Raw genomic sequence first — 24,011 nt, 5'->3', positions numbered from 1 at the left:
ATCCAAATCACCTTGCCTGGTCTATCTTTATTCTACCATAGAAATAACATCTAATGGCCAAATCTCATTAATAATTTGATGAAAGTCAAATTTAATGCATAGATTAATTTTGGAGGGAAATTGCTTTCTTTAGGATAATGACTATCTCATCCATGGAAGCAACATATCTTTCCATTTATTAAAATGTTCTTTAACACTTTTCAATAAGGCTTAAGTTCTTGTAAATATTTAGTAAGATGTATGCCTAACTATCTCACAATTTTGTGTCCCTCATAAATTGTATCTGTTCCTAAGTACTTCTATTGTATATAGCTATTTATGTACCGTTTATTGTTTTCTGTGTACAGTACATTCTGTTGAGCTTAATTTTTGCAAATATACTGAGATGTATTTATCAGTGTATTTCCCCCTCTTCTAAAGATTTATAAAATTAAGCGTCAGAGAAATTGAAGTAATTTGAATATGGTTGTATATGAGTATATCTACAGCCTGAATTTGAACTCTATTTCAATCTAAATCTTTACTTTTTGCTAAAAGCTTTTCCTTTTAATTTGGCTAATGCATCTCTGATGTATGCTTGTTTAGCAGGATTTTTTTATAGGAAAAGTCGAAGTCTTATTATAGAGCCTTTATGCGAAAAAGGCATTTAATTCACCAAGTAGATGTCCCTTACGACCAATTAGTTAATTCATTTGGATAGACACATACATGGCAAAGAATAAGTCTATAAAATAAATGCTTTCTCCAACCATTATCTTTGGATCAGCTCTTAAGGAAAACACCAGGCCTAATTAAATTAGCCTTTTTAAAAATTGCTCATTACCTTATAATGCTTAGGTGAATGTAGGGTGAGTCTGCCCAAGTGATGGACAGCTCTAAAAACAAGGTCTAGAGCACAGTATGGGGGCTCCAGGGATAAAGGAGGAGAAAAGTTAATGCATTAGGCCAAAGTGCACCCGAGTTTTTAAATACATTCTGTTGCTTCTTAATTAATATATAATTGTTTTTCTTTTGGTAAAGTGTGATATTTTGATACATGTATATATTGTGTAATGATCAGACAGGATTTCATTCTTACTGATAGCTGAGTATTATTCCACTGGGAGCTGGGCATAGTGGCACATGCCAGTGATCCCATCTACTAGGGTCCGAAGCAGGAGGGTCACAAGTTTGAGACTAACCTCAGCAACTTAGTGAGACCCTGTCTCAAAATAAAAAATAAAAAGGGTTGGAGATGTAGCTCAGTGGTAAATTACCCCTGGGCTCAATCTCTGGTGCCAAATATATATATTATAGATATCTATAACATATTATAGATACATATCTGTATACACACATAGGTACATTATTTGTATACATATATATGTATGTACATGCCCCACATATATATACATATATATATATATGCATGAATATATTTATATATATTTTTCCTTATCTATTCATCTCTTGTTGGACACTAGGTTGATTCCATATCTTGGCTATTGTGGAGAGTGCTACAGTAAGCACAGAAGTATTATCTCTTTAACATACTGATTTCATTTCCTTTGGATATATACTCACTTGTGGTATTGCTGGATTCATATGGTAGTTCTATTTCCAGCTTTTATAGGAATTTCTAAACTGTTTTCCATAATAGCTGTACTAAATTTACATTTGCACCAATAGTGTATGTGTTCCCCTCTCTCCCATCTTTACCAGCAATTGTTATTTTTTGCCTTTTTTGCTAGTAATCATTCTGACTGGTCAGATAGTATCTGTTTGATGTTTTGATTTGCATTTCAGTTTTTAATACTTTCCAAGTTTTAACTGTTCAACTTTCCTCCTAAATATAGCATTACTGCTAACTCCTTTAGAAGTCAACTTAGATTCTAATTTTACTTCTGGCAAAAGGAGGGAAAAGAGAGAAATTGGAAGGAAGGAACTTTGAGTGGGATTTAAGTGAAATCCCATTCTCTCTCTGGTGTGTGCTGTGGAGTTGGTTCCCTTCCAGCTCTGAATACAGATCTTGTTTTTTCAGGGCTCATTTCTGGCCTTCTCTCAGATTAGGGTCCTTCCTCTTAGGGCTGGAATAGGTGAATTTCTAGGAGTGAGTGGTTTTGGACTGTTTTTGAGCCTCAGGGCACCATTGTTGCAGATGTCTGGTGGCTGTTGGTACCTTTGCTTTGGCCTTAGGGCTGTCTTGTGCTGTGACTTAGGTGAATACCAGGATGAAATATGGGTCATTTGTATTCAGGTCTCACTGCAGACACATGAATTGATAGAGGAACTTAGGCAAATATATCTCATTTCTCTCTTTTAAAAAATGCTTAATGATATATGCATACCTCATTGTAGGCATGAAATAAATATCCACTGTTTGACTGGAGGCTACAGAATAGGGAAGGAAAGGAAAAATAGTTTGAGACTTATCTGCTTTGTGAGAAAAAAGAAGTGACTATTATTTCTGTCTTTGAAGGCAGAAGTGACCCATTAGCTTTAGTATATAGATAGAGTTTAACAATCACTTCAGGCTCTATGATTAAGATAACCATTTCATTCATTAAAAAGTATTCATTATCTACATCCCATATGCCAGACTCTGTGCTAGGCACTGGTTATAAACAAAGCATGAAAAGGCCTTTAGCATATGTTTTGTGGGTGTGAAAACAGGACAATTTTAGAAAATGAACAAGGTATTTATTTTTAAATGAAGCAGGATAGTAAAGTCACAGGGGCAGAGGGTGCTATTTTGATTTATTCTGGAAACTTGGCCATAGAATATAGATTCAAAAATGGGCCAGAAGTATGACTTGGCTGGGTTCAATTTTTACAACAATAAGACGGAATAAGGCTGCAGGTGGGTGGACACGATTTCCAGAATTGGGGACTTAAGGCCTTTAGTCCTTCAACCATGTGAGTCTTCTCAAGAAATAAATGTGTACCCCAACTGAAGCAGTAGTTCTGCGGTTAGAATTTGCTCTACCCAAGGTCATTGTCTGGGCTGTGGGTTCACTTTCTGTGTTAGCTCTAGGGCAATCTGCATCTCTTTGCAAGGTCCTAGCTGTCCATCTTGACCAAGATTGCTGCAGGGTGTCAGGAACTGTCTAAAGAGAATAGCAAGGAGCCAGAGCATGGTGTGGTAGGAAAGGAATAGCCACTGCAGAAGCCTGAAGCGTGAAAGAGCTTGGTGTTAGAGAACAAAAAGAGCAAGATAGTGAGCTGGAGGTGGAGGAGGCATCAGACATGGTTGTATATGGCCTGGGCCACATTGGGCTGCATCTTCTATGAAGAAAAAACACTGTTTTAACCTATTGTACATGAACTAAACAAATAGGAAGAAAGTTGCAACTGTCTGAAATGTCAATTTTGCTTGACTTCAATCAGGAATGTAGGCAATAAGCCATGATAGTATAAGCTGTATCTGTGCCTTTGTTACAGAGCTATTACTGCTGTTATTAGTTATCTTGAAAATGTCATTTATGATTATTACACTTAATTGGAAATTATAGTAGTTATTAGGCCTGGTAACATATCTTGTTATCTAAGTCATCAATGTAGGGTTATGTAACTATAGTCTGTGGATCAAACCTAAGCTGCCACCTGTTTTTATACATAAAGTTTCCTGGAACACAGTCATATCCATTTATCTATGTATCACTGTTGCAACAGAAACTCTTATCGGTGATACTTAAAATACAATATGGCTCTTTCTGGAAAAAGTTTGCTCACACCTGCATTGATAAAGCAGCATATATATGACTGTGATACAATTTAAAAATATTTGGATAAATTTTTGGTTTCTTTGCAAGCTTTTGAATTTTATTTTATGCACTAAAAAACATTATTCAGAGAAGAGACCCATGGACTTCATCAGACTGCTGAGATATCTGTGACCTGGAGAGTGGAAAAAAAGAGAGAATCCCTGCACCACAGTGTCTTAGGCAGGGGCAACAAATGAACCTGTGTTTAGTTGTTCTTCCTGAGAGTCTTTTCATCCTTCTTTGGCAGAATGAAGAGACTCTATTTCATTCAGTATCTATTTCTATTTCATTCCGTATCTGGTAGCAAACATGCCTCTTCTTTATGAATGATAATTGAGCCCTTAGGTACTTATTGAGTGTGTTAGAGGTCTTATTCACACTGTCTGGTTTACTCCTCGCCGTGACACTATGTGGAGTAGGTATGACTATCTTCATGTAGTAGTGAGGGGAGGCCCAGAGACTTCATGTGCCATGTTTCTTCATATCTGTGGTTTCTGTGTCTGTGGATTCAGTCCTCAGATTCAACCAACCCTGATGGAAAACATTTGAAAAAAATTGTGTCTGTACTGAACATGTGCATACTTTTTCCTTGTCATTATTTCCTCAATGATACAATCTAACAACCATTTATATAGCTTTGACATCTTACTAGGAATTATAAACAATCTAGAGATGGTTTAAAGTATGTGAGATGATGCACATAAGTTATTGAATATATAGGTTATTTGAATAACACTCCACCATTTAAATTTTTAAAAATTTGTTCTCATTAGTTGTACATGACAGTAGAATGCTTTTATGCATTTTGATAAATCTTACATAAATGGAATATAATTTCTCATTTTTCTGATTGTACATATTGTAGGATCACATCAGTCAGGCAGTCATACATGTACATGAGTAATAATGTCTGTTTCACTCCACTGTTATTCGTACTCCTATACCTCCTCCCCTCCCTTCACTCCCTTCTACCTAAAGTAAAGTAACTCTATTCTTCCCTATCCCCACCCCACTTATTGTGAATTAGCATCCACATATCAGAGAAAACTCTGGGCCTTTGTTTTGGGGTTTGTGTTATTTCGCTTAGCATGATATTCTCTAACTCCAACCATTTACCAACAAATGCCATAATTTCATTCTTCTTTGAAGTTGAGTAATATTCCATCATATATATAACATATATATATTACATATATATATTACATATATATATGTATCACATTTTCTTTATCCATTTATCTGTTGAAGGGCGTCTAGGTTGGCTCCATATTTTAGCTATGGTGAACTGAGCTGCTGTAAACATTGATGTGGCTGCATCAATGGTAGTATTCCACCATTTTTATATAAAGAACTTGAGCATCTATGGATATGGGTATCTGGAAGGGCGTCCTTGAACCAGTTCTCTGTGGATACTTAGGGATAACTGTATTCATTTTACTCTGTACTTGCTGATACCTACTGTGTGCCAAGTGCCCAGATGATAAAACCAAGGTTGGAATTAGACCTGATACCATTATCTGGTGGCTCTTACCAAAGCAAACTCTATGCTCAGGATGTCCCTCGACATCACACTTGCCTTGTGCTTGGCCACTTCTTTTCCTGATGTTTCCATCCACTTTGTTCCATAGCACTTAGTTCTAAAGGTTGACATTGAATTCTCTATCCATAGGCCATTATCTGTATTGGTGTTGCCCAGAATGGGTCGTGGAGGTAGTCTTCTCTCAGTTGAAGTAGCATCCTTGGTGGTTTCTGCCAGTGTCACAATAAAAAACATTTAAAGATGTGCTTTTTTTTTTTTTTTTTCAATCTTGAACTTATTTCCTGTAAGAGCGGCTGTTGTTTCCAGCACTCTGTGGCTTTCTGAGACTACAGGCATGAACTTGCCCATTATAACCCAGGCTTACACAGACTCTTTTTTGCATTTGCCCTTTGATTGAGGGGTATGTTGAAGTTGATGGCAATGTTAGGTACTGACAGTCAGGTCTCCATCTCAAGGTAAAATGAGACTGTTAGATGTGGTTCATTCACCTTGGGCAGGGCTCTTTTGTCTGAAACCAGAGAGGTTCCTTTTTCCTATAGAAACAGGTGATCTTGGTCTGGGGATATAGCTCAGTTGGTAGAGTACTTGCCTTGCATGCACAAGACCCTGGGTTTAATCCCCAGCACTGTAAAAAAAAGAAAAAAGAAAAAAAAGAAAAAGAAAAAAAAAAAGAAACAGATGATCTTCATGACCAGGACTGGGCAAATACGTGCAACATCAGACATACTCCTACTTTTGTCTTTTCTATATTGCAAGTGATGAGCATTACACATGGTGTTTTTCTCATTGCATGAATACATACTTTATTCTCCACATTTGGACTCCCACTCTGCTATTTTTTTCCAGCCTACTTTGTTACTTCATGGTACAATATCCCACATTCTCATTATTAAATATTCTTTTATAGCAGTACTTTCATAGCTGTGTTAAATGTCATTGGCCTGACTGACCATAATTAATTTAAAATTTCCTTCATACTAGGGAGATTTTGGAAAGTTTGGAATCAGTCAGGGTCCAATCAGGGTACAGAAGCCATACCATTATTTAAAAGAGAATCAGTTGAAAGAATTGGCAACTAGTAGAAGCTCATTAAAGGTAAGGAAAGAGATGAAAGAGGACTCAGGGGTGTCCAAATGAAACAGTTGCAAAAAGTAGCAATGGCCTTTGTTCTGAGCTTGAGTGGGTGATATAGAAGTTGAAGACCAAAGCAGGCCCTGCCTCTCTCTGCCATGAGAGTTTGCCTACCACAGGGACATCACCACCTCCTAGTGGTGCAAAAGCAGGTCAGAGGAAGGAAACTTGGATAGCTGACATATGCTAGACTATAGAAGTGTCTATGTTGTCAGAGAGTGAGAATGTAGAGCTACTTAGAAATGGCTCCTAATAAGGAGAACAGAGACCCGGGGGCTTCCACACATGCACAAGGAAACCCCCCTTTTTTTCCCTGGGGAGAATTACTCCAATGCCTTCTATTGATGAAACTTCATTTTCCCCCAGGGGGCAAAGGTGAAAGGCATGCTTGGGCCAGCTCTGGTGTCACAAATCAAGGCCAGGGTTGGCTGATTTTGAGTTGAGAGACAACAAATAAATAACTGAAATTCTTGGGTTGCCTTTTAATATTTTTTCCCTTGGACATAAAACAATGTCTGCATCTCTGATGTTTCTGTTTGATAAAGATTTGAATGAAATTTGACTCTGAACATTGTAAAGGACATTGTTAAACACAACAAAACCATCCATCAAAAATGTGTCCCTGTTGACTTTCCTTTATGCTATTTAAAAAAAATTTTTTATTTGTTCTTTTTAGTTATACATGACAGTAGAATGTATTTTGACTATCAAACATACATGGAGTATAAGATCCCATTCTTGTGGTTGTACATGATGGTAGAGTTGCACTGGTCATGTATGCATATTTAAACATAGGAAAGTTATATCCCATTTATTCTACTATCTTTCCTATTTCCATTCTCACTCCCTTCCCTTCATTCCCCTTTGTCTAATCCAGTGAACTTCTCTCCACTCCTGCCCCCAGCTTATTGTGACTCAGCATCTGCATATCAGAGAGAACATTTGGTCTTTGGTTTATTGGGACTGACTTATTTCACTTAGCATGATAGTCTTCAGGTCCATTCATTTACTAGCAAATGCCATAGTTTCATTCTTTTTTATGGCTGACTATTATTCCTATGTGTATCTGTACCACATATTTTTATCCATTCATCTGTTGAAGAGCACCTAGGTTGGTTCCATAGCTAGCTATTTTGAATTGAACTTCTATAAACATTGTTGTGGCTGTGTCACTGTAGTATACTGATTTTACGTCCTTTAGGTATAAACTGAGAGGTGGGAAACTGGGTCAAATGGTGGTTCCTTTTCAAGTTTTCTGAGGAATCTTCATACTGCTTTCCATAGTGGTTGCATGAATTTGCAGCCCTACCAGCAGTGTATGAGTGATCCTTTTTCACCACATCCTCACCAACATTTATTGTTACTTGTGTTCTTGATAATTGTCATTCTGACTAGAGTAAGATGAAATCTCAATGTAGTTTTAATTTGCATTTCTCTAATTGCTGGAGATGTTGAATATTTTTTCATATATTTATTGACCAATTGTATTTCTTCTTCTGTGACGTGTCTGTTCAGTTCCTTAGACCATTTATTGATTGGGTTATTTGTTTTTTTGGTGTTAAGTTTTTTTAAGTTCTTTATATATCCTGGAGATTAATGCTGTATATCTGAGTAGCAAGTGGCAAAGATTTTCTCCCATTCTGTAGGCTTTCTATTCATGTTCTTGATTGATACCATCCCATTTATTGATTCTTGATTTTTGCCACATCTATTTCCTGCCACTCTGACACTTGACACCGTTCTGTTGGAGCAGAGGATTCAACACTTGACACGGTTCTGTTGAAAGATCATCCTCCCTCTTGGGGGCCATAAGTGTGGCATGTCTCCATGTGCAGTTACTTTTAAGACTAATCATCAATATATTCTTAGATTCAGATTATAGAGAATACTAGAGAGATTTCATGGTGTTGGGACACAAAATAACATACAATAAAGTTTAATATTAATACTTAGATGAAATCATAAATAAGCAATTATGATTTCCTCAAATTTGTAAGGAGCCTGTGATTTCTTTTAGTATACGAATTATCTAGAAGTTATATATGAGAGTGTATTCCTCTGAGCTTTGATGTGGTGTTTGGTCTTCATAGCTTTCTTAGTGTTTATGATTAAGTTTAAGGATATTTTTCCCACTTAATAAAAAAAATAGGTTAATCATAAGTACAATTTGTATTATTCCTATGTCTAGTTAGAGTTTTAGTCCGTCATTGAGTAGATGAAATAGAATAAATATTAACTATAACCTGATTCCTCTATTCTCTGTTAGTAATAACAAAAACATTCCACTGTTAATAACTAACATTAGCATTCTTGAAAGGGGTGACTTCTATAGAAACTTAATGACGTATTCTTTCAGGGAAGTTAAAACTAAACAGAGCATGGTACCCTCTACCTTGCTGGGAACTGTTTTTCTTTTTATTTAAGCTGTCATATAGTAAAAACATGTTTCTTGAATAAGATTGTTAATTATACTCTAAAAGATTTTTTACTTAACATTTCCTTATATTAACCATGAAATGATGTAATCAATACCAAAGAAAAAACATATAAAAAGACTCTGTGAACAATAAAGATTCAGACTCAGCCTCAGAACACTTGGTGTCTCTGTGTGCTGTTTCTTCACCGCACTGATGCCTCCCATCCACCTTGGACCCCCGACTACTGCTAGGGCTGGACCCTGGCGGATTTTATTTCTTGTGCTTTCGGAGTCTTGTTGAGGAAGTCAGCTCCTAAGCCGAGATGGTGGAGAGTTGGACCTACTTTTTCTTCTAGTAGGTGCAGGGTCTCTGATCAAATGCCTAAGTCCTTGATCCACTTTGAGTTTTGTAGAGAGTGAGAGATAGAGTCTAATTTCATTTTGCTACATATGTATTTCCAGTTTTCCCAGCATCATTTGTTGAAGAGACTATCTGTTCTGCAATACATGTTTTTGGCACCTTTGTCTGATATAAGATAACTGTATTTATGTGGGTTTGTCTCTGTGTCTTCTATCCTGTACCACTGGTATTCATGTCTGTTTTGGTGCCAATACCATGCCGTTTTAGTTACTATAGCTCTGTAGTATAATATAAGGTCTCGTATTGTGATGCCTCCTGCTTCACTTTTCTCACTGAGGATTGCTTTGGCTATTCTGGCTTCTTATGTTTCCAATGAATTTCATGACTGCTTTTTCTATTTCTATGAAGAACGTCATTGGATTTTTAATAGCAAATGCATTAAATCTGTATACTGCTTTTGGTAGTTTGGCCATTTTGATAATATTAATTCTGTCTATCCAAGAACATGGGAGATCTATCTATCTTCTGAAGTCTTCTTCAATTTATTTCTTTAGTGTTCTGTAGTTTTCATTGTAGAAGTCTTTCACCTCTTTTGTTAGATTGATTCCCAAATATCTTATTTTGACAAGGCTCTTGTGAATGGGGTCATTCTCCTAATTTCTCTTTCAGTTGATCATCACTGCTGTATAGGAACACAGTTGATTTATGGGTGTTAACATTATATCCTGTTACTTGATGAATTCATTTATGAGTTCTAGGGATACCAGGAATATACTTCAACATTGTAAAAGCAGTATATACTAAACCCAAGGCCAACATCATTCGAAATGGAGAAAACTTGAAAGCATTCCCTCTAAAAACTGGATGCCCTCTTTCGCCACTTCTATTCAGTGTAATCCTTGAAACTCTAGGCAGAGCAATTAGACTCTGCCTAATTAGTTTCTTTCACCTAAAGGAACACAAATAGGAAAAAAAGAACTCAAACCTTCCCCATTTCCTGCAACATGAGTCTATATTTAGAAGATCTAAAAGACTCTTTTATGCTATTGATGGGAGGAAATGCGCTTATCTTTGCCATAGAACTTGGTACTTCTTGGTGCTTTGGATCTTGGTTTTATCTCCAGGATGGATAACTTTGGGGCTGGGAGGAGCCAACAGCCAGCACTTCCAAGGTTGGAACCTATAGTCTGACTTAGTGATTGCCAAGCACAGTGGTGAGGGAGGCAGAGGTGCGTGGCTCATGTCCTCCATTCCCCTGGCTCACTCGCTTCAACTTCTTCCCCTCCCACGCTAGTTCTCTGCAGCCAGCAGATTGATTTCCCTCACAATTCCCTTCATTCTGTCAGTAATCTTGCTCAAGAATCTGAAATGTTCCCTCCTTGTTTATTGTATTGAAAGTAAGACAAGAGAGGAGAGTTGACCTTTGGGATTGGGCCCCTTGCCTCCATTCTATTGATAAAGAAACCAGAATGTTGACTTGCCCAGAGTCACATGGGAAGGTAGGTGGCCCAACCTGGTGCTTCCTTACTTCCTGTCATCTGTACTTTTCAGTCTGCTGGGCCACTGTTGGTCCAGCATCTCCACTGTTCTCTAGCACAACACCTGTGATGAGAGAGGTGGAATTCATATGTGATCTCGTCCCCATTGTTCACACTGTGCCTTTGATGGTGCCCTCACACTGTCTGGAATGCAAAAATTGTCCCCCTCAGCTCCTGTGCCCAAAGAGACTACCCTGTTCTTACTTCAATTCCAATTCTAACACTCTTATCTAAATGATTACCTCCCATCACTGTTTAACAAATTAGAGTCAATAACATCTCATCTTGGGTTATTACAGGGACATGGACATGAATGAAGTTCTATCCTGAACTTTTGATCCTGGGCCTAGGCACCAGGCTCACATAGTAGGTCTCAGCTTACTTCTGCTGTGTGGCATTAGCTAAGGGAGCAAGCATCTCCCCTGTCTTCTAACAAGGGACCTCTTATTTATTAATTTACTTTTTTGAGCTATAGTGGACATTGAATGGTGAGTGTTCCTTTAAGGCAAGCTTGTTCATCTCCAGAAAAACATATTATTCTTTATCTCTAGGGGTTCTTGATTAAAACACTGAAGGGGACAGTCAGTCTCCTTATGTCCTGCTCAGACTCACTGGATCTTGCTAGACTCCTGGATTTCTGGGAGCTGACTGTCCTCCTCTCCCACTCCTTCTGACCCAGATCTTATTACAGATAGAAAGAGAGCAAACCATTCATTGTGGAACAGCCTTCTACCTTCAGCGTCTCTGTTTGCAGACCACAAATAGATAGTTAAGAGACATCTCTTAAGAGCTGTCTTATTCTCCCTTTATTTTCAGCTTTTGGCATTGGGTACTGTGCACAGTAAAATTATTAAAAATATAAAATGAAAACTGAGCATGGAATCCAGTTAGGAGCCTGAAAAAATGAGTAGAAAAGTCAAACCACAAATGTTCCCATAAATGGGTGGAGGTGAAATGGCACAGCTCTAAATGGGTGGTGGGCACATCATCCCTAATGATGAGCAAACCCTGGGGAAAACCAGAATGTCAGTTATGGAAAATATTTACAAGTGTCTGCCAACTTTTCTCCTCTATGCTTCTTCTTCACCTCTCAGCCTTTCCCCCACTCCCACCTCTTTGGGGGATCAGATTTTATTTTAGGGTATTTTTAACATACCTCCTTAAATGTCAGATCCGGAGTCCTCTGTCTGGAGGCATTGCTCTGTAGCCTAGCAACCAGCGTATCACATACTGCCCTCAGTTGTTTCATTAGCCTGAAGATGTGAAGATCAAGCAGTGGACACATAACTGACAGAAGGAATGAGACTTATCTGCAAAATCAGTGCTTGTGATCATTAAGTAATGAACCTGAAGAACTGCATCATTTTGTAGCAGTACATCTGGAGATGTACCTCACATCTGGAGAGGGAGAGACAGAGATAGGCCAGGAAGGAGGAGGAGGAGAAGACATTGTGCCAAGCAGAAGGACCCGGAACTGCCTGCCCACTATGAGCCCGGACCCCTGAGATCACAAATGTCCCCTTCCCCATGGACCTTCTGTTGTCCTTGCTGAATGACAGAAATGGGAGCATAACTTGAATTTTTGTTCAGGCGGTAACTCTTAATTTGTGTGATCAAGTAGAAAGTTGGCATACTGAGGAAAATAAATTTCAGAGGGAAAGCTATGACAACAGTGGCATTTTCTGCAGGGTCTTATTATCCAGTCCACACAGAGGCTGAGTGGATGAGCTAGTTCTATAAAGAAACACAAAGACGTCCCGTGGAGATGTCTGTGAATGTCAGGGGCTAGCACAGTCTGGAACGGTCGGCGTGAGTAAATATGACGGCAGGCTCTAGCTGGCACCCCCCCGGGCCACTTGTCATTCTCCTCGGGCATCGTGTGCAGGCAGGACATCTCCTGGCAGAATCGTTCTTTCTGCTTCTTTTCTCCTCTTCATTTTTGAAGAGCTGTCGTTAGTTTTGTTCACCTCGGACTTGATTACCTTGAAATTCAGAAGACTTAATTCCAATGTGCTGAGTAATCTTATAAAGGTTTAGTGTTTCTTAAAGTTAAAATTTATGCTTTATTGTTTTTCAACTGATAAAGACATAAAAATTGTACGTGTTGATGGAATATGATGTGATATTTCCTTGAATCATTTGATATTTGAATCAGGGCAACATTATTGTGAAAACATTCAAAATTGTTCTTCTAGTCTTCTGAAATGCTCAGTATGTAATCGTTACCTGTAGTCACCCTACTGTGCAATTGCACACCAGAGTTCCTTATTCCTGTCTAATTGTAACACAGCACCCATTGATCACCTCTCCCCGTACCCCCCTGCCCACCACACTCCCCAGTCTCTGGTAACCACCATTCTGCTCTGTGAGATCAACGTTTTTAGATTTCATGTGGGAGTAAGCTTCACTGTTCCATCCACGTTGTCCCCCTAATCAGTTTCATTCTTTCTTTTTTGACTTAATACTATTTCATTGTATATGTGTACTGCCATTTCTTAATGCATTCCTCAGTTAGTGGGCACTTAGGTTGTTTCCATTATTTAGCTACTGTGCATAAATAATGCTGCAGAAAACACATGAGCACAGAAGTTTCTCCAACATACTGATTTCATTTCCTTTGGAGATGTACCCAGGCATAGGGTTGCTGGATCATATGTGGTAATTGTGTTTTTAATTTTTTGAGGAAACTTTGCATTCTTTTCCCTAATGACTCTACTAATTTATATTCCCACCAGTGGTGTTCAAGGATTACACTGTTTTTTCCACATCCTCACCAGCACTTGGTATCTTCGGGGTATTTTTGATGATGACCGTTCCCACTGGTGTCCTTTGCGGTTTAGATTTGTATTTTGTCGGATCTGATTAGTAATGTTGATCGTTTTTCCATATGCTTGTTTCTATTTGAGTGCCTTCTTTTGAGAAGTGTGTACTTAGGTTTATTGCCCACTTTTAATGGGGTTATTCATTTTTCTGCAACTGAGTTTTTTAGTTCCTGGTGCATTCTGGAGAGTAGACTCTTGTCAAATTTATAGTTTGTAAATATCTTCTACCATTCCACAGGTTTTCTTTTTATTCTTGATTGTCTCCTTTATTGTGCTTACAAAGAGTTAGACTGTGGTTATTCTAAACTTCATTTTGCATCAGTATTACTTGAGGTCATAGTGGAAATACAGTGTCCGAGGCCACTGGTTCAGTGACTAGAGTGGGAGCCCTAGAAATCTGTATTTCAATGCTGCCCTGGTGATTCTGAAGTGGGGTCTCAAGATCATAACCAGAATTGGAGAATTAAAGACTACTTTCCAAAAAAAAGGACACATGGCAGTCTCTTGCATTGTGAGTTGATGGATACATTCTTCATTTTTGTAGACCCTCCCTCTGCAGGAGGAGGATAGTATTGACTCATTGTTTTCTTCCCTTACCCACACATTTTTCTTTTTGGTACCAGGGATTGAACTCGGGTACTCGATCACTGAGCCACATCCCTGGCCCTATTTTGTAGTTTTTTCAGAGACAGGATCTCACTGAGTTGCTTAGTGCCTTACTTTTGCTGAGGCTAGCTTTGATCTGGCGATCCTCCTGCCTCAGCCTCCCGAACTGCAGGGATTACAGCAGCCACTGTGCCACCCCCTACACTTTTATATGTCATTTAATGATGTTCCTTGTCCACCCTGGGAAAGGCAACCCTGGCTTAGTCGAAAGCTGCTTGGATTAGCCCTAAGACATCAAGGTCCCTGAGTGTTACCACACAGCCAGTTGAGGAGGGAGAGAACCATCATGCCAACCTGTGGTATGATTTGGGGGCAAAGGTGTGTCAGTCAGGGTTCAACTAGAGAGGGGGAACCAACGGCAGCTATATGGTGAGAAGTTTACTGCTAGGAATTGCCTCGTGATTGTGGAGGCCAGGCAAGAAGATCTTAAATCCATCAAGCAGGCTGGAACTCTGGGGCACTGAGAAAATCTGCTTCCTACAGGCAGAATGTTCTCTTCTTCAAGGAACCTGCCGCCTGTTTTTAAGTACTTTCAACTTTTTGAATCTGACGCACCTAGATGATCTAGGCATGTTCTTGTAAAAATCTGCTAAGCATAAACTTAGTTACATCTGCAAAATACCTTCATAGCAACATCTAGACCAGTGTTTGTTCAAATAACTTGGGACTGCTGTTAGCCTAGTCAAGTTGACATATCATCAGACAGATAAACAAAACAAAGAACGAGAAAGAAAGGCCATCAAAGAAGGTTGGAGAATTAGAAATTTGATTTACATGGGTCTTTCAAAGTATGTGTGGATCATGATATTAGAGTCTAGGAAACAGCAGAGAATTTTGAGGTGAGGGATTAAAACAATCTTGGGGTAAAAACAGTTGATATTTTCCATTTAAGAGTTTCTGGGTGTTTCAGGAAGTTTCTGCAGTGATCAGTTGTAGCATTTGCCTAAGCAGCAGAGGCCTGGAAGAATAAAGTTATGCTACCAAAGTCAGAGGAAGTGCACATAGTGCTGTTTTTGTAGACAATAAGGTTTGGGTCTCAGTATCCAACTGAGCATGAGGCTGAGGTAGATGGTGTCTTATTCTCAACCCAGATGCTCTGGACTCCTGAATGAAGCAAGCCATGACACTGTTGTTCTGAAAGCAGGGACCTTGCAATTCCCCTTATTACTATGGATGGATATGGCCACCATATTGCCAAACTGGCTTCTCCAAAAGAAAAATTAACTAACACCACATCAAGGGTAGAATTGCACCCCAATTTACTTCTGTACTCCTTTTTTAAATGGCTGAAGGTCAGTCACCTGTCTTATGTTGCATCTTCTCATTCTTCACTCATCCTGGGTTCTAAGTGATGGCACGGGACTTCCCTCTGTTCTGTGAAGATGGCTTCTCATGCCTTAGAACTTTGGATGTCATGTTTTCTCCTCTTCCCTAGGAAATTCCACTTAGGCCAAGAGGGTCTTCTCGAATGTTACCTGCACTGAAAGTATTTATTCAGTTTCCCCCCACTTTCCCTCTCCCCATCACACATTTGCATGGAAGCTCTGCTGGTCACCCCCATAGTATTTTACCCTTGACTTTTTCATAGTACGTGTATAATTATTATGTCATGCTCTCTTTATTAAATTTCTAGGGAGCAAGAATTAGTCTTATTTCATTTTGTATTTGACCCAGTGCTTCATCTGTGGTCTAGCATGTAGTAGATGAGGGCATTTAGTCAACAAATGTTTACTGAATGCTGACCAAATGCCAGGCCATACAAACTCTGTTCTTGGTTCAAAGTGATACAGTAGTGATATATTGTCCATTCTCATGGAGATGACATTCTGGGGATGGAGGAAGATGGCCAATGAAGAAGACAGATAAATACAAACACACACACACACACACATACACACACACACGAGCACTTACTGAATACTTGGAGGACTGCATCAAGGAGTGCTCCTTTGAAACAGATGTGGAAGGCTGAGTGGGATGAAAGAATGAGTGACAGGTGCCCAGCTTCTGATGTGAGGCAACTCTGAGACACAATTCCTCCCTAGCCATGCTGTTCTGCTTACAGAAGAGGCAAACATTTGTTAATATTTATTATTCTGCTGGATGTGTGCTACTGGCCTTAACATAACATAGATCACACAATTTTTTTTTTTTAACAGAAGACATGCAAGGACTAGTAGAAAACGCATAAAGGTACAGCAGTACACATTGGGGATGTTATTTTGGCACTTAATAACAAACAGCTAACTTTTTCTGAGCACATTTGTACTGTTCTGAGCACTCTAAATGGATTATCCTGGGTCCTCATAATGACCTCAGGAAGTAGGCACGATCCTGTTTTCCACAAGTGGAAGGTGGGACAGAGAGGAGCTGTGCCTCCTGTCCCAGGTCTCTAGATAAAAGTAACTTGTTTGTCCAGTCCTGTCGGTCACATCACCCTTACTCAGGCTCTGAGCTGCTTAGGTGGGCTTCATGAAATCAGAACATCAGGGAACTTTTTCCTTGGTTAAAAAGGTTTGCATTCCCAGGAAGTCCTTCCTTACAGAGTGAGTGTGTGTCATTGGCACACGAAGAGGTTCCATCCCCTTTACTTTCCACTAGGGCCCAGTCTCCAAAGCAGGGCCCGCCATTGCCTTTCTGAGTTTGGTTTACATTCTTGCAGAACCTGAAACTTAACTCTTTCTAAATAAAAATATAAGATTAAAAAAAAGTAACTCTTCTGTAAATCTCTTTTTATTCAGAATACAAAGCACTGATTTTAAAATGTTGGTTGAGGAAGGAAGAGAAGGTGACTGGACTGCTGAGCCAGAAGGCCTAGCCAGGGGAGGAGAGCCACTCCCTCTGGAAGAGCAGAAGTCACTGCTATTCTCAGCCAGTCCCAGACCAGACCCCGCACATACAGCACCTCTTGTTCCTTCTGCACTCTTTAAACAATGAATTATTCACTCCAGTTTAGGGAGGAGGAAACAATAAGTCAGATCAGTTAAGTAGCTTATACTGAGTCTACCCAGCTGCTTTGAGGCAGAAAGCTCTGCCAATCAGTGGTTTTAATATGCTTTGGTTTTATTTATTTTTGTGAATTTTGGTACTTGGGATTGAACCTGGGGTGCTTTACCACTGAGCTACATTCCTGGCCCTTTTTATGTTTTATTTTGAAACAGGGTCTTGCTAAATTGCTGAGGGTCTCACTAAATTGATGAGGCTGGCCTCAAACTCACAATCCTCCTCCCAAGTTGCTGGGAATACAGAAGCATGCCAACATGCCAGGCTTGCTTTTATTTTATTTTTATTTTTGGAATTTAGGCTTGTTTATTAGGACTGATTATAACTACTTCAGCATTAATATGGAGGCGATATTCACCCAGAGGAATGCAACATGGGAATCCCTGACTTGAGAAGATTTTAAGTCAGTGTTGGAAATAAAACAGTATGAAATAAGAATGACACAAATGTAGAAATAGTGTTGTAGGCATTTAAACATGAATCACCCCAAAGAATTCAATTAACCATTTCAAAGAGAACTCCAGCAAGTCTAGTTTCCATGGTCACATACTTTTGCATTTAGATTGCAGTTGTCTCTGCTTTTGTTTTGTACCCAGATATATTTTGTTGTATCTCGTTGAATGCCTTCTCCTTTCCTTTAGTATAAATATCCTGCTTTGATTTTAAGCAAACAAATAATCCTGAAGGTCCTTTCTTCAAAGCATTCTTGGTTGGGTTCCAGGAAGCAAGGAGTCAGTATAACAGGAGTCTCTTGTGGGAGCCTGAATGTACCTGCTTGATTCCACCCTGTCCTGCTCCTTTCCAGGACCCTGTATGTACTCCTGGACTTGGCAGGGAAGCCATGGAAATCTGCAGAGCATTCATAAACTCCATTTTTATTTCTTCCCTTTCAAGAACATTTACTGACTATTGCCCCATAAGGATACAGACAAGATTTGAATCTTCTTTCCTTCTCCAGGTGGATAGAGCACAGCTTCTGGGGACCTGGGTCAGAGCCCTCCTGGTCTCGTGCATGATGTTGGAGGAATAAATAACTCAGAAGCTTTGGTTTTGGGTCTTTAAAATAGGCCTGGAGTTATTATGGTGGTTAAATAAGCACTAAAAACAAGAAACCTCAGCCCAGTGCCTTTCAAGAAATGATTAGCCTAATGCTGTTATCAGGAATGCCTCATTCTCCACTCCAGATTTCCAAGACGAGAGATTATCTCTAAATTATCTCCTGGCCTTCTTTGCTATCTGTTTAGAAAATTAGGGGGGAAGTACACTTCTCCCTTCTGCCTCTTGGGAAAGAACTCGCCTTGACTTTCCTAACCAGGCAAAACAAACCTGAGGGCTCATTTTGCTCGACTGCAGGTTTCCAGACTTCTCTGTAATCACTAATCATAAGGCTATTTCAGTTCTCTATCTTCTGACTCCTGGATTTCTGTATGTTTAGAAGCTGAGCAGGGAAGAATGTGAGATATATAATATCTATCTATCTATATATCTATAGACACATATATATATCTTCCCTAATTCGCCTTAATTAATGTTTGCAATCTTCCTCTAAAGTTCTCTTAGAGTCATAGAATTTTAGAGTGGAAAAGATTTTACAAATGACCTGAATTCATTCTGCCATCCTGAGCCTCCTTGCAGAGGGACCAGCACACTTCAGGTAATTAAGGTGCAGGCTCACTCAGAGGTGGCTCTTGTGTCAGGGATGCCTTAGATTGCAGTCCAAATTGGGTTTTCATCCAGCAGTGCTGGGTTTCGGTCCCACCTGCACTTGGTGTGAAACCTCCCGATGTAGTTTTCTCTGGGAGGGATTACTGACCTGAAGGCTGCCCCCTTTCAGGTAGTTCTTTTTAGAAAATTCATTATCCAGCTGGACCCTGTCGCTCATGCCTGTAATCCCAAGTACTCTGGAAGCTGAGGAAGGAGGATTTCAAGTTCAAGGCCAGGCTCAGTGATTTACAGGGCTTCTGTCTCAATTTAAACAATAATAAGGGCTGAGGATGGAACTCAGTGGTAGAGCACCACTGGGATTCAACCCCCAGTAACAGGAAGTAAAAATTTATTGTCAGTAAGTAGTCAGAATTGGCAAAGGAAACAGGATCCACGTGCCTTTGACATCTCCATTAATTTCCTACCACCTCTGTGCCTGATGCTTCCTGAGCAAATTCCAGCTTGTGTCTCGTCTTGATGCAGGAGAGCATCCTTAAGGCTCCTCTGTTAACCTCCTGGCCTCAGGATTCTTGTGGGGGATGCAGCCAGGTTGGGTCTTGGCAGGTCATTTCCTGGAAACTGAGCATGGTGCAGAAGAAAGCGCCAGTGTAATTCTGCTTTTAGTGCTGAAGATGCTGAGTGCTGGCTTCAACAAGCTCACCAGGGATTTAGTTGACAACTGCAGGCAGACTGGCTTGGGATGCAGAAGGGAACCAGCCAAAGTTAACAAACTAAGCTTCTAAACTTTAACAGTTTAAAGCTTTACTGAGATATACTTAATGTACCAACACTTATAAAATTTTTAAATTTGTTTTAATTAGTTATACATGACAATAGAATGCACAATGATATATGATCCATAAATGGAGTACAGTTTCTCATTTTTCTGCTTATACATGATGTAGAATTCCATTGGTCATGCAGTCATATAGGCACATAGGGTAATAATGTCTGATTTATTCTACTATCCTCCTACCCCCTTAATCACTACCCTCCCTTCACTCCCCTCTACCTAATCTAAAGTAACTCTATTCTTCCCTTGCTCTCTCATCCTTATTGTGAGTTAGCATCTGAATGTCAGAGAAAACATTGGGCCGTTGGTTTTTTGGGATTATCTTATTTTGCTTAACATGATATTCTCCAGTTCCATCCATTTACCAACAAATGCCATAATTTCATTCTTTTTTAAGGTTGAGGAATATTCCATTGTGTATATATCTCACATTTTATTTATCCATTTATCTGCTGAAGAGCATCTAGGTTGGTTCCTTAGTTTAGCTGAATTGAGCTGCTATGAACATTGATGTGGCTTATCACTGTAATATGCTGATTTTAAGTCCTTTGGGTATAGGCCAAGGAGTGGGATGGCTGGGTCAAATGGCACTTTTTAAATTTGTTTAATTTGGCAGTTTTTAGTATATTCATGGAATTGTACAACTATCATACAATTAATATCAGAACATTTTCATCACCCTGGAAAGAAATTCTGTACCCATTAGCAGTGACTCTCTGAGGTTCCCCCTCTCCCTAGCCCCTGGCATTCATAATCTGTTTCCTCTTTCTGTGGATTTGCCAGTTCTGGACATTTCCTATAAATGAAATCATACAAAATGTGTCTTTTCGTGACTAGCTTTTTAAGTTTATTGTTTTCAGGGTTCATCCATGTTATAGCCTGTATCGATATTTCATTTCTTTTCATGACCTAATAATTTCCGATTGACTGGATAGATCGATCTTATTTATCTCTTCACCAGTTGATGGACTTGCCGGTTGTTTCCATGTATAGATTATTATGAATAGTGTTTCTATGAACATTAGTGTACAAGTTTTTGTGTGGATAAGTGTTTTTAGTACTTTCAGGTATAGATATAGGAGTGGATTGCTAGATCATATTCCCTGAAGAAACTTTTAAAATTATTTATTTTTTGTTTGCTGTTCTTGAGTCCCCTATTTTCCTGTTCTTTAGGTTTGTATTCACTTACTCTATTCTGAATGTCATGTGACTTGACATAAAGTTAACACATCTGGAACCCTGGTTAAAATTCTTAATTAAAAATTAAGAATTTTTAAAAATAATTAAAAATTAAATAATTTGTAAAAATAATTAAAAATTACTGATGTGAGAATAAAGTGAAGGGTAAAAAAAGCTTATTATTGCCAGGCATGGTGGTGCATGCCTGGATTCCCAGTGACTCAGGAGACTGAGGCAGGAAGATTGTAAGTTCAAATACAGTCTCAGCAACTTAGAGAGGTCCTAAAGCAACTTAGCGAGACCCTGTCTTAAAATAAAAAATAAAAAAGGGCTGGGGATGTGGCAAAGTTGTTAAGCACCCCTGGGTTCAATTTCAGTACCAAAAATAAAAAACAAAACAAAAACAAAAACCCCCAAAATCTTTATTTTCTAGTGTGTATACCAGCTTATATTTGACTTTGTTTCTTCTTTACCAAGCTTCTAATTTGAATATTGATCAAGGCTGTCTTTTTTTTTCTTTTCCAGAATCGCAATGAAATAAAGAATGGCACTATCCTCCGATTAACTACATCTCCAGTAAGTCGATCTTAGTTCATCACTTACTAGTACACTCTTTGCCTTCCAGTTGTTTTTGAGTTGTGGGTACTGATTTTGGAGGGTGACTTTAGTGCATAACAGAAGGGCTCTGGAAAGTCTTCACATGCAGATTCTGAATTGGCAGGAATGCTCTTTCCGTACTTCCCACTGTAGCGGAGGAAGACTTCTTTCCAGGGTAAGAGGAAGTAATCCATTGTGAAGCCTTGAAGTTTGAGCTTCTGGGTCATCTCAACAGTTCTCATATGATCGATGGAATAACTGAGCTGTTCTGATTGGTTTCATCCATTTGTTCACAAGCAAAACCAAACCAAAGCCTGTTAATTCCCTTGAGAGTCAGAGGGTGTGCATGTGTGTTTGTATGCATATGTGTATGTGTTGGGTGTGTGTGAGAGAGGTGGATATATTTAAGAGAATTTAAGCATTTTCCAGCTTTGGTCAGTTCTTGTGACAATTCATAAAAATTCAGTTCAAGCCACATATGCTGTTCCATTGACAGCTGATTCTATATAAAACACTTGAAAGTCTCTGAATAAAAGATGCTAAATAAGATGCTGCAGTGTATTTAGATGATGCAGTGTATTTAGATGATGGTAGCTGATTGTGTCACTTATCTTGATCTTTCTGACTTCCTTGTAGACTCTGGGTAGTAACATCAGCATATTTAAACTACATTATTTCACAGTGCATTTTATGGCTTTCCTAAAAAAATAATCTACACAAAACACACAAAGTGTTACTATTTTCACTGTGTATGTGATGAAAACTGTGTCTAACTATCGTTTTCAGTTTCCACTGAAGCCATGTGGTAGGCTAAAAATAAATTTAAAAATTGGGAAAAGCATCTGGCTGGAATTAGACTGTGGGTACTGTAACCACCACAAATTCTTCTTGTTGAAAATTACATTAGAGAGGCTTAAAAACTCTTAAACTTTTTACCCCAGAACATCCTGAATCTCAGCATCATGATGAGCTCAATGGACTGCACTCCTGGAGCTGGTGGAACTGCCTTCTGATGCCTCTGCCAATTAATGGAAATTATAGTTTGTCTGTATTTTTCAATGGCTACATAATGAGACCTGAGCCATTTTTGTTCAATTTCTTGAGTCAGCACGAGTTAATGTTACCTTGACCCTTAGAGACAATTGTTTTATTTAGTTTTTGTAGTCCCTATATATCCAAAATTACCCATTTGCTTGCCAGGCAGCAGGAGTACACCTTGTCTTTTATTTCATCTTAGTATCAGAAAAACTCAGCTTTTCAGGTAGGCCTTCTCAAAGCCAAAGAACAAGAGAATTCTCTTTGTTACTGCAGTGGGTTCATGAACCAAGTCTCCACAATTTAAGTTGCTCTTGGAAGGAAGTTTATGGTTGGGTGAAGTTTTCAGTGTCCCTAAAGTGAACATATTAAGACCATGGCATAACTTGTCATCGGGAATGGTGGAATTGGTGTTCTGAAGAGGGCAATCCTTACTCCCCTCTCAGTGCATGGACTGATGTGAAAGCCAGTGTGCAAGGTGCTGTTTTACAGGATGATATCGCAGGAGCATGGGGAGCCAAGGCTCCAAGCCTTCGTTTTTGTGTCCTAACAAAATAAAATTTAAAGTCAGACATAAAAAGCCAAGGAAGAGAATTTTATTATAAGTGACACCAAAGAACACTCTCAGGAGAGAAAGAGGGTGGGCTGTCTCTGCAGAGAAAGACAAAGGAAACTTAATTCCACTTTTAAGTTTATTAGTGTTTTATGTTTGCCATGAGAACAGGGGTCCACCTTCTGCAGTCTTCACTAATCCTGTGTTTAAGTCCTCCTTTACATAGGGTGGAGGAATTTTGAACCCTCATTGGTCCTTTCTGGAACCATGATGGTGACCATCCCATGGTGATGATGGGGGTCATCTACCCATCCATTCTATGTTAAGGCAGGTGCTGGGCCAATGACCCAATAAACCTTGTCTTTGTTCAATGCTACTAAGTTTCCTTCTGAAATACATTGAGAAACCTATGACCATAAATCCTAAGTGTACAGTGATCCGAATAGAGTTAGCCCCCTTGATCTTTCCTTCTTGATATATTTCTTCATTGACTCCCTTTGTTTCCACCTGTTTATCCTCTGTTGTTTTTCTACAAGTTACTAAATTATTCATTAAAGGCAATTCAGAGAAACTCATGACCCTGCTTCATTATTGATTTTGTGTTTCACTGCTGATTATTAAGTACTACCTAACAATGGGAATCTATCTATACAAGACTGGTTTACATTTCCTAGGGCAATAGCCCCAAACTTGGATCAGTGGTGAAACTTAAAAATGCTCATATCTGGTCCTTGACAGGAAGGCTGAGTTAGGATGTCTAAGAATGGGGACCAGAATTCTGCACTTAGACCAGTTGCCTTGTGGGTTGGCTGTAGTCATAGAGTCTAGAACTGGGAATTACTCTATAGCAAGGTGCTTGGATTCTGTAAACTTAATGTGTTACTAGTAGATTTTTTTTTATTATTATTTTGTGTATAATCATGTGCAAAG

At 39.0% G+C, this 24,011-nt stretch overlaps 1 protein-coding gene across 5 annotated transcripts in view; it reads left to right on the top strand.

Moving 5' to 3' along the window:
- Nucleotides 1-24,011, top strand: part of ELMO1 (engulfment and cell motility 1) — a 565,675-nt gene that overhangs the window by 146,258 nt on the left and 395,406 nt on the right. For all 5 annotated transcript variants that reach the window (XM_079151165.1, XM_079151164.1, XM_079151167.1 and 2 more), the window contains one exon: nt 21,422-21,472. In XM_079151165.1, the coding sequence (XP_079007291.1) occupies nt 21,422-21,472 (51 nt within the window). The remainder of the gene's footprint in view (nt 1-21,421; nt 21,473-24,011) is intronic.

The sequence above is a fragment of the Sciurus vulgaris genome (assembly GCF_902686455.1).
Source record: "Sciurus vulgaris genome assembly, chromosome: 8".
Classification (NCBI taxonomy): domain Eukaryota; kingdom Metazoa; phylum Chordata; class Mammalia; order Rodentia; family Sciuridae; genus Sciurus; species Sciurus vulgaris.
Note: the sequence above shows the minus strand (reverse complement) of the source record. Positions and strands in the feature narration are given on the sequence as shown.